The 12,051-nt window shown below is 43.0% G+C and overlaps 1 protein-coding gene across 7 annotated transcripts in view; it reads right to left on the bottom strand.

Annotated features, from left to right (window-relative positions):
* The window catches only part of LOC117943135 (calmodulin-binding transcription activator 1-like), a 49,759-nt gene that overhangs the window by 18,891 nt on the left and 18,817 nt on the right, over nt 1–12,051 (bottom strand). For 6 of the 7 annotated variants that reach the window (XM_034869069.1, XM_034869071.1, XM_034869066.1 and 3 more), the window contains exons 4-6: nt 7,839–7,906; nt 3,900–4,035; nt 1,830–1,901 (exon numbers count right to left, since the gene is read on the bottom strand). In XM_034869069.1, the coding sequence (XP_034724960.1) occupies nt 1,830–1,901; nt 3,900–4,035; nt 7,839–7,906 (276 nt within the window). The remainder of the gene's footprint in view (nt 1–1,829; nt 1,902–3,899; nt 4,036–7,838; nt 7,907–12,051) is intronic. The other variant, XM_034869068.1, reaches the window with a different exon arrangement.

The raw sequence follows: 12,051 nt of genomic DNA, 5'->3' as shown, positions 1-12,051 counted from the left end.
AGAGAATACAACGAAAAAGTCAATTTAGAGAGGGAGGGGAAATGGAGAAGGGAAGCGGGAGAGAACGTGGAGGTCAGGGAGGAGGTTGGACATAGCGTGTCAGATAAGATTCTTTCACCTGCACATAAAAGATTTAACAGCTCTAGCCCACTCATCACTCTCTCTCTTTGACCCTGCAGAGGATGTGCCTACATGTGTGTTTGTGTGAATGTGCATGCCTTATATATATAATAATAGAGAGAGAGAGAGACAGCGAGAGAGAGAGAGGGAGAGACAGAGAGAGAGAGAGGATGACAAGAACAGAAGGAGAGAGTGTTTCAGAATAGTTCTAACTAAACTGTAGGCGCTCAGCAGACCTATGGAATTTCTACCTCATGCATGATTCAACAGGTGCATTCACGTGTGTGTGTGTTTGTGTGTATTTCTGTGTATGTGTTTGTGTTTGAGAGAGAGAGGAGAGGGAGAGAAGCTCCTCTTGATGAAAGATTCAGTAGACAGACTTAGGTGAGGGGGAGGACCTGCTGAGGTGAAACACTTTTCATTCCAGAAGAGGATGGCACAGTGGGCTGCTACAGCACCACACTGTGCAATGCAACACCACTCACAAACTGATTTATGATCATATTCACTAATTCTCTGTTTTGATATCTGTGCAATGTGCAGAAAATGACACTTTGAAGATAAAGCAAGAATAATTTTCCTTCATAATTCTAGTTATCTAGTTGGGCATGTTGAAAAACAAAATATATTGGGTAGGGGCATATTCAATTTATAGCCGGTGGCAGGAATGTCCTTGTAAATTTCATGTGACAAATTATGCAGGAAATTCAGCCAAAGAATACATAAATATTTATGTATTTCCATATTTTAAATGAACATTGCTGGGTATTCAACAGTTTTTGAAATGAACAGAGAGAGTCAGTGTAAATGTATGCAGACATTTTTAAGATTCATCATGTAACCTGTCATCTGAAGATGATGAGGTCCTGGTGACCACATCTTGCATGGCGATTAGCGGGGAGAGACATAAGTGTGTGTGTGTGTTTGTGTGTGTGTGTGTGACCTGCTTGCTGTTGTCTTTCACATGAGCAGTAGAGTGAGTCCAACATCTCTATGAAAAACAACCTGCTTTATACACAGGGGACACCTGTGCATGTGTGTGTTGGTGTGAGCATGTTGCGTGTTGTTTGTAGCTCCAGGGTGTTTTCTTGCCACACAGAGAGCAGAGTTATTGATGCTCATGATAAGTATCGAGAGTCAGCCTTCCAATAACACACTGTGCTCTGGAAGTCTCAGTCAACTTCTGGCAAAGAAATATGTTTTATCATTCTGCACTGTATGTTCTCATTATGCAAGACCTATAGGCCTGGCTTATTATCAAATATATTCTAGTGGTCTGACTGTGTATGTTTGTCCATTCAGCCAAACAACATCCAGTTTTATTATGAGCCCAACTTTGTGATAGTATTTTCATTTTGCCTATTTAATTTAGAAGAGGATGGTGCTTATTACTGGTTTATGGTTTAGCCTTAGTGTTTTGTTTTAGAAATGAACAATTTAATGGACAAAACTTTGCTTAACAGTGATAATATATAGTATGGTGGCCCAGTTCTGTGTAGAAATAATGGTTAATAAAGCCCTAACTTAGCTGGGATAAATGTTACAAGATGGCCATAATGTCAGGGTAAAGACCAGTATGACAAATATATGCTACCATATATGACAACTAATAACACGTTATCACCAAACTATAAATGCAGTTGAAATATTGTTTACATGTGTATAAATGTGTAAAAAAAAGGTAAGGTGGGGAAGGGGGGTGGGCTTACCTGCAGCAGCCAATAACATCTACGATGGAAGGTGGGGATGATGGAGGAGTGGACGTAGCAGCCATACAGACACTAGAGAGAGGAGAGGAGGGAAGAGGAGAGGAGAGGAGATTACAGGGGCAAACGAGAAAAGGAAAAGGGAGGAAGCAATACAAAAAAGTGAAAAAGGAGGAGAGGACAGTAAATGAGAGAACAGGAGAGGAGAACTTAGGTTATACCCACTTAGGCTGTATTGATTGCGGTGTTAAAACTAAATTGCAAACACGCTGTATGCGTGTCTTTTCTAAAATACCATCCATCTGATGTTGACAATTACAGCACAAGCGATTGTGAAATTTACTGCCTCAGCAAGACTAGACATAACCCACATGGAATTCACAAAAAGGCCCACTGTCATCCGCTCACAGACACTGCAACAGAGATCAGTAACAGTGAATAGGACAAAGAAGAGGAGGAGAAAGCGAGGAAGGCATAGTGTGTGTCAAGTGGACAAGATGAAGAGGAAGTTCAGTAAGGACTCAATCCAGCAGAGGATGCTTATGCATACAAAATAGTGTATGTCTATGTGTGAGTGTAAAAATAGAGCAAATGTATGATTTTAATGGTGAATTTACAGATTTAAACAACTTCACAGTGTCAAGAATATAACATTTTTGTTTGGTGTGGTATGAAATGTTTTGATGCCGGTGCCAATACAGTACGCGAGTTTCTGAACCAGTAGTATTGAGGGTCGATATCCGGTCTTTACGTAATGTGTGTTTTTGGTGTTTGACAGAGGATAGATGAAATGATTAAAGCCTTCTATCAAGGTCATCACTGCACCTTTGTTACATACATTAAATCAAGGATGACAAACACACACACACACACACACACACATACAAATTGGTTGTGTTCAAAAACAAAATGACACACACGAACACAAATGCTCAGCAATCAGGCTGCGCATAATCCACACTTACAACTTCTGTTTTCTGTATCATGAACACTTATATTTTCTCGCCATTTTGCCTCTTCTCAAAAGTAGCCCGCCCTCTATCTAAAGTGTGTTTTGCCAAAGGCAGAGTGCATTTCCATATATTTCCATTAGATATTAGGAGACTCTTCATCCAGGGTTATGTTTTTCTCTCCTGCTTCCTGCCTCTCCCCATCCTCCTTCACTCCCCCTGCTCCCCTGCTCATTCCCGTCCCCCGCTCAACACACTGCTTGTTTGTGCTTGCTTTGGGGGTCCTGGGAAGACGTGACACAAACAATTATTGAGTAACTACCAGGGAGGAAAACATTTTGTATATATGTATGTGTGTGTGTGTGTGTGTGTGTGTGTGTGTGAGAGAGAGTGTGAGAGAGAGAGAGAGAGACAGGGAGAGAGAGAATCAGTGTATTCATGCACAATTGCGTAAAATTGCATGTGAGATGAATGTCAGTGTGAGTGTGGGATTGTGAATTATAGAGGTGCAGATGGGAATACTTGATCTCAATTATTCCCTTTACCTCTGTGTCTCTTTCGCCTGTCTCCTGCTCCCCCTTAATGCAAAACTATTGAGCCCTCTACAAACATCCATGTGCCTCTTTGCTGTCTCTCCTTTGCTCTCCCTTCTACCTCATTCTTTCTGTTTCTGACACATGCATGCTCACTCCTCTCACCTCTTGGTATATTCCTGCTGAATAATCAATTTTTGAGCTGGCTGATGTGACTCAAACACGCACGCACACACGCACACACACAGACGCTGCCTTGAGACTAGATCGATACCCCCTCTCTGTTCTGCTGAAGGAGGCATTGACATCATTCTTGGCCTCAGGCCAAACACTCTTATCCTTCAGAAAGAGAGAGAGAGAGAGAGAGAGAGAGACTGAGAGAGAAAAGGGAGAAAGGGGCACGAGCAGGGAGGGAGTCGAAGAAAGAGGGACACCACTCACTCTGAGGTAACACATTGGCCTGCAGCCTCAGCATGTGTGTTTGTGTGTACATTTGTACTACACGCATGTGTCGCCTCGGAGTGATGGAGAGTAATTTATTAAGTAAGACTGACGGTGAAACCATACTCGGCGCCATTGCAGCCTCTCACCTCCACTCCCTGGACTTTGAGCTTCATGTGATCCTCTCTGGTGGTCTTCCCATCTTTCCTTTTCTTCCAGCAGTAGCCATCTTTCCTGTACTTCACCTTCTTACGGTTGTAGAGGATCATAGAGCCATTTTGAGGCCTGAAAAAGAACAAGATCAAGAGTTAGCAGCACACAAAGACACACAGTTATGATTGTACAGAATTGGTTTGCGTACAGTGGAGACTTCTTTAAAAGTGAAACAATTCAACTCCATGGAAACTGACCAGAAATCCCTTTCATGCCGTCTTTCAAACGGCCAAAAGTTTTTAAATTCTCCATCATTTCTGATTCTCAAATACCGACTGAAACAGGCAAAAACGTGTTTTACACGGTCACGTCAATGTTATTCTCCCACAGTCATGTTAGCTGGTTCCATGCCGCCCCTCCCCTCTTATATGTAGACTCACACTCCTACATGTTAATATTTTAGTAGGGTGATTTATCAGCACAACAGGAAGATTGCCCTCTAAGCTCCCATTCTATACACACCTGGTGGGAGGAACACACACAAACACACACACACACCAGGTTCCATACATGTAGAGACAGAGATGTTATAGTGATATCAGAGATGGCAGGACTTACTGCCATGTGTTCTTTGAGCTCAATGTCAAACCTGCTGCTCAGCAATCAATCATTGCACTTCTAAAACGTTAAGGACATGTTTGTGTGCGTGTTTCTGTTTGTGTGTGTAGGTGAGGAAAAAATGCTTCTCTGCCTTATCTCATGACAACAGAAAGAGAACAGGCACGTTAACAATCAATAAACTCACACATACTCACAAGTGCGCTCTCTTATTTTCTCTCATGCACAGTCGTGAGCATGCATGAACGCAACCGCACACACATTTACACACCACCTCTCTCCTTTCCCTGCCCTCCTCTTATCCATGAACCTCCAGTCTTTATCCCCCTTATCATAGTATCTCTTCATTTTCTCTTTACTTCTTCCACAGTCCTTCCATTCTCCACTCCTTCCCACTTATACACTTCTTCTCATCTTGTCTATTCTTTCTACTATCTTAACCTCTGATTCTTTTAGTATCTGTCTGTCTCTCATCTCCTTTCCTCTCCTCTTTTCTCCTCTCCTCTCCTCTCTGCTCAAATTTGATGTAGACGCATTTATATGGACTGAGGTGATTGCAATTTGCTCAGAACACTGTGTGTGGTGAAATTTAATTTACTTTGAGCTGATTTTCTTTGACATCTTAAATCTGTTTTGTTTTGGGGTAAGCCTGCCAGTTTCTTAGCGGAGTGGAGACCCCCACCCTCCGATCAAAGCCGAGTTTGGTCTCTGTCTCAAGCAGTGTGAGTCATCTCAGAGCTGCTGATTCTAATTATGTTATGGAGAAGATGGATGAGATCAGATGTGGGCCTGTGTGTGTGTGTGTGTGTGTGTGTGTGGGTGGGGTGGGGTAGATGAAAAATATGTGCATGTTCATATGTATGTATATGTGTGTGTGTGTTTTTGTGTGGGTGGGTGGGAAATACGTGTACGTTTCTATGTATGTGTGTGTGTGTGTGTGTGTGTGTGTGTGTGTGTGTGTGGATACGCGCACATGTCCGTGTTCCCCACAAACCTTCCGATTCAAGCAGACATAAATGCTATTGATTGTAACTGGGCTGTGATGTGTGGGATATAAAAAGCTTTTCCACCGTTCCACAGTGTAGCAGAGCGAAAACAGAGAAGGCAAGGGGAGGAGAGTGGGGGAAAAAGACGGCAAGATAAAGAGACAGAGTGGGCGAGTGAGTGAGTCCGGTAAAGGGAGGGGAGAAGGAGAAGTAGATGAGAAAAGTGAGAGAGGGCGAGAGAGAGAGAGAGAGAGAGAGAGAGAAAGAGAGAGAGAGAGAGAGGGGAGGTAATTGGCATTACTTTAAACTGATGAGGTATTTTAGTAAGGAGAGAAATGAAGGTCATTATTTGTTATTTTAAAGCGTAACTCTCGGCAAAATACAACGGGTCTTTTTGTGAATGTACCCATGTCAAACTTTTGTTTAAAAGCATATTTAAGATGGATATTTAGGCCACTTTTAAGATTTACCATATTCTCATTTTTCTGTCAAATGACCTTTTGAATGGGAGTGCTAGGGGCACTTTTATACTCGCCTCAAAATAGCTGATTTAAACACTAAGAAGGCTCTACACAACATGAACCTTTGCTCAAAGTCTCACAATGGGCTCTACACGTGAACTTGAGCATTGAGAACATTGTTTGTGCTCACAGAGGTTATAAAAAAGAACAACTCACTTTAGCAGTTGTTGTTTACGCTACCCGCCATTTTCCAGTCAAACAGTTTCAATCTCCGAATGCGAATGAACGAACTCCATAGGAGAAAATGTCATTATTATAACAGGCTCCTTTATTACCTACAAGGTCAACATTGTGTTTCACTAACAACAAAACAACAAATTATCCGTGCATTTATATGTAACTAAGCTTTAAGAGCTTTACGTCTTCCCTCGACTATTTTTGACTGAAGTTAACAGCAACCGGAAGAACAACAGCTACAGTGATTTGCTCAAAACCTTTCTTTTTAGTAAACTCTGTGTACACAAACAATGTTCTCAATGCTCAAGTTGATATGTAGAGCCCCTCGTGATACTTCAAGGAAAGTTTCATGCTGTGTCAAGCCTTCTTAGTGTTTTAAAATTAGCTATAAGTGCCCCTAGCTCTCCCATTCAAAAGGCCATTTGACCGAAAAACAAGAATGCGGTAAATCATTAAAAAAGTAATAAAGTGGCGCTTCCGTCCTAAATATGCTTTTAAACAAAAGTTTGACTTGGGTACATTCACATAACGACCTCGTGTTGCCTTTTGGCGAGAGTTACGCTTCAATATTGCCTCCCACGAGTCTGCAAACGCATGCGCACATATGCATAATAACACACACACTCACAACCAGGCATACACATAAATGTCACTGGCTCTGTTTGCTGAGCTCCTTTCCATTTGATGGGATTAGGTGTAATCTGTTCTAATCGAGGCTTGTGTCATGTGTAAATGGGATTATATCTAACTGCTGCTCAATAACACCAATATGACTGCGGCTGCTGTTGCTGCTGGGAGGGTTAGGCTATACGGCAGCACAACCAATCAATGAGAAATCCATCCACAACATAAACTGTGCTGCTGGCCTCAGGCTGCTCTGAGAAGAGTCCTTCAGCTTGCACAATGGGAGCGCAAAGGCATCACCTCAGGCTTTCAGCGGTTTCAGTAATCAGAAATGAGGCCATGAGGTGACCTCTTCACTTACTTTACTTTTTCTTTCTTCGTTTCTTTTTTTGCTCTTTTCTAATCTTTCTCTTTTTTATTATACCTAGATCATACTAAAGTAAATGTCAATAAGGGGATTTATCAATAATTCAAATTGTCCTTTTCTTCTGTCTTTCTTTTTTTCTCTTTCCCTTCTTCCTTCCTGATTAGAACCTCTCCCCATTCTAGCAAAAGAGCTACCGATTGTTCATTGGGATCAATGAATATTCAGTTCTGGCATATGAATCAGTGTTCACACCCCATCTTATATACACATACTCCCCCTCCCTTTAAGTCCTCCTCACTCTCCTATGTCTGAATTATACATCACATATCCTACTAATTTACATTCATTAAAACTCAATTTCCAGCTGACTAGGTGCTTTACAGTCCAGCCATGTTCTAGAGCGTTCTTTACATGGAGAGTAAGTCGTCAGCAGGACCCCTTGGAAACAGTCAACGTACATCACTAATATTTTAATCAAGCATAGGCACTCAGTCATTGAGATTAAACCAATGTGAGTCACTGACTGATTGAGCAACACTGTGTTTGAACGTCTGTATGTCTGTGTCTGTGTATGTCTGTGTATGTGTGTGTATGTGTGTGTGTGTGTGTGTTTGTGGAAACCACTGTCTGCACTCTCCTCACCTGGTTTTTGGCGATGTTGTCAGCCACTCATCATGTTTCTCAAACGTGATGAGATATGCAGCAATCTCCTAGAGAGACAAAGACAAGACAAGAGGGTTATATTGGTGTGTGCATGTGTTTGTGTGTGTGTGTCTGTATGCGTTACAGGGAGATAAAACATAACAGGTATTTCCAGATGACCTGCCGATGCCCACAGAGAGTGTGCCACTATCTGATTGCCATGGTGAGGTCTGGGTGCCTGATTGGTCATAGAGCAGCCAGTCAGAAGACAGACATAGAGGACAGACCCTCAGGGCCAACAACCAATCACGCTCACCGACACACCGATGTCTCCCTCCACTGGGGAGGAAAAGCTATCTCTTAAATACACACACACGCACGCACACACACACACACACACACACACACACACACACACACACACACACACACACAGAAGGTGCAGACCCATACACTAGCTGAGAGGGTGGACTGATAGGAAAAGTTTTCTTGTACTTTGCAGTTTCACAGTTTCCTGTCAGATAAAGCCTGCTCCTTGATTCCTAATTCCTCAGGCTCTCTATTCATCTCTTCAGCTTTCCATTACTCTGTCCAAACTATTTCTATTCTTCTTCCACACTCACATGAATCCAATAAGGAAAAAAGAAAGTTAAAATCATACAGGTGCATTCTACCAAGAGTAAGGCAAAACATTACATCCATACACACAGACAGAGACACACAAGAGATGCAGCCCAAAAAAACCTATTGTTTGTATCTCCTGCTCTTTGTTGCTCACGTAATGCCGCCTTTTCCCTTTGCTAGATGAACTCTCTCACCCTTGGCTTCCTCCTTGGAACATTTCTCTCTCTCGACCTATCGCTGACTCCCATCTCACCCACTTGCTGTAAAAGACTATGAAATGTAAATTGTCCTCTTAAGGCAATCAGTATTTAAAATGTGGCACAAAGCAATAGTGAAGAAGACCAGTCCAGCTCTCCTTCATCTGCCCCCTCAGATCAACAGTCTTCTCTCAAGACCTCCTCTCCCTCTCTTCCTCTTTCTTTGTGTGCTCTTAGGTATTTGTCCCAGTTTGGCATGAAAGCACTCCAGCTCCACACCGATCACAAGAGATGGAGGGAAATGGAGATGGAGAGAGGAAGAAAGGCAGGAAGAGACAAAAAGAGAAAGCAGCTGGAAGGGTGCTGGTACTTAACTGGATTGTTTTTTTGGTATGCCACCCATCCCGACCCCCCACGGCCTCATCCTCCTTTGTGTACGTGTATGTGTACGTGTGTGGGACAAACTGTCACACCTTAATAATTATCACTATCAAGTTTAGCCATGGCTAGGCACAACTGCGCACACACACACACACACACACACACACACACACACACACACACACACACACACACACACACACACACACACACACACAAACACACACACACACACACACACACACACACACTAATACATAAAGTTGTTTGTGTGGAAAAAAGAAGCAAGAAATATAAAACTGTCCTGGCTTTCACTGTCTCTCCTCTTGTTCTCTAAGTGACACACGTTTCATGGACAACAGATTGGTGTGCGCGCACACACACACACACACACACACACACACAGGGAGTGCCTCATTCATTTATGCATCTATTCATTAGCAACCTCTCCTCCTCCCAAACCACTCCGCAGCAAGTCAATATCCTATACGGCCTCCACAGCCTCAGCCAGGCGCTTGGGCTCCTCTAGTGACTTTCAGCCAGTGGAAGGCGGGAGGAGAGAGAAGAAAAGAGGAGACGAGGGGCTGGGAGAGACAGAAGGATGGGAGGATTAAGAAGGAGGGAGAGAGACTTGCAATTAAAGGCCTGCCCCATAAGAGCCATTAAAAAGCCAGAAACAGAAGAGTCAGCTGAAATGGCACACACACACACAGACACACACACACACTCTAAAACATACTCCCACACACACTCTTACTGCAGACACACACTGCTGTTCTCTCCCTTGCCAGCACACACACAGCCATGTGAAGAGTGACAGAAGTGAGATGGTGAAGGTCGATCGTCAGGAAGTCACAGTTATTTTCCCGGTGGAAACCAGTGATAGAGCTCTTTGAGCATGCCTGGTGACACACTGACCCTTCAGGAATACTGTGAGTGTGTGTGTGTGTGTGTGTGTGTGTGTGTGTGTTAGCTGTACCAGACACAGGGACAGGGAAATTACCTTTCTCCAGGGATCTACTCTAGAAACCCAGACGTTCTGCATGTCTGCGTGAGTGTATGTATTAATACATTACGACAGCACCAGCTGAATGCACACACACATACTTTTCCCAGCACACACCTATGCCTGTCTGTCTGTGTGTGAGAGAAAGAGAGAGAGTTACTTAAGAAATATCTAACAAAGCAGAGAGCATGAGTGGGAAGTTAGATTGGAGCGAGCGATGCAGTTGGGGAAATCAGCCTCCCACTCACGCATCACTGAGACCATTCCCTCCAAGAAACTGGTGGCATGTACAGAAAAGCAGACAGACAGACACATACACAGACACATACACTCACATGCCTCAGGGAGATTTCCAGGGGAGGGGGGGGGGGAGGGGTGTCGCCTACACTGCAACAGACTTATCCAGGAGCTTTCCCCAGGTTCCGTTATAGGGTCTAGCCACAGGCTAGTGTGTGTGGCTGAGTGTGTTTACATGTATATGTGTGTGCGCGTGCACAATTGAAGTCTAATGATGAGCATCACCCTGACAGAGATCTGGGGAAAACACAGTTGTCTGTAAACTGGAACTGTCACATCCATTTGAAGTGCCTCAAATGAAGGCTATCACTGGTTCTCACCACAGAAATCATTTGGCATCGAACACTTTGTTTTGGCAGTACGGAGATGTAGCAAACTGAAGTGTCCTTTTCAACTACAGAATCTGTTTCTGCACGCCTTTCTCCTTGAGCGTGGTAAGTCTTGTATACATATACGGGGGAAAGAACTGCATTAGCATTACCAGGGGAGGTCTGCTGATGCGGTAATTTGTTCCTGAGCACCTCCACCGGTTGTCTCCTTCCCAGAACAATTCTGTCAGTGTCTGATGTTGATGGACACTCTATCCAAAATTGCCTCCTGTTTTTTTTTTTTAAATGTATTATTAGTTGTTTTGTATTGCAGACTATTGGATTTTCTGTTGTTTTTATTTTGATCCGGAGCACTTTCTCGGCTACATTTAATTGATTATGGTCGATTTTTAAACATGTCTCCTTAAAAGGCTCATCATATAAATTAAGCACAACAATGACTTGCTGCTTAATTGTATGCTAAACCCCTATACAATTTTGCTAATCAATCAATTAGAAACGAGAGGTGCCTGTAGGCATGTCATTATCCAGAGTTGCAGACAAAATGTGACTAATCTCTCAGAATCACGGCTTGCAATATCTGAACTGCAATATCTAAGATCACTGGTGTTATGGTGCAATCACTGTTTTCTGAAGAGGCCAAACTTTAGATTGTGTTGCAAAGAGAAAGCGGGATATAGAGGTAGTTGTGTTCAGCTTCAAGCTGACGTAAATGGTGTAACGCCTGTTGTTCACCAAACTAATAATGTCTTGTTTGTACTATGTTCCTCTAACTTGGCTAAGTAAAATGTGTAGCTCTCCACAGAAAGACAGCCAAACAATGAGTTACGACAAGGATAATTTTGTTCTGTTCCAGCCACATAATACAATTTCATCAAGTCCATTGTAAACCAGAGCAATAATGTGTAGTTTGTATTACATTCCCAAACTGCCTCGCTCCCCACTGTGTTACTTTCAACAGCCTTTATATTACCTCTACTGGCTAATACAACTGCTTAATGCTGTTTCCATAACAACTGTTGCAAAGCCCCTGATCAGAATTCCTCTCAAGCATGCCTTGTGTTTATCATATAAACACCTCATCACACACTGGGCAACACACATGCACGTCCGTGGACATAAAAGAGTTGTACACACATGCATACAAATAGGCCGTCTATTAATACACAAAGTCGCTTGTGTGGAAAAAAAGAAGATAGAAATATAAAACTGTCCTGGTTTTCTCTGTTTCTCCTCTTGGTCTGTAAGTGACGCACGCTTCGTGGACAAAAGATTGGTGTGCACATGCACACGTGAACACGCATGCATGCACACACACACACACACACACACACACACACACACACACACACACACACACACACACACAGTATCATTGG

This window comes from Etheostoma cragini, chromosome 4 (assembly GCF_013103735.1).
Source record: "Etheostoma cragini isolate CJK2018 chromosome 4, CSU_Ecrag_1.0, whole genome shotgun sequence".
In the NCBI taxonomy this organism is placed as follows: domain Eukaryota; kingdom Metazoa; phylum Chordata; class Actinopteri; order Perciformes; family Percidae; genus Etheostoma; species Etheostoma cragini.
Note: the sequence above shows the minus strand (reverse complement) of the source record. Positions and strands in the feature narration are given on the sequence as shown.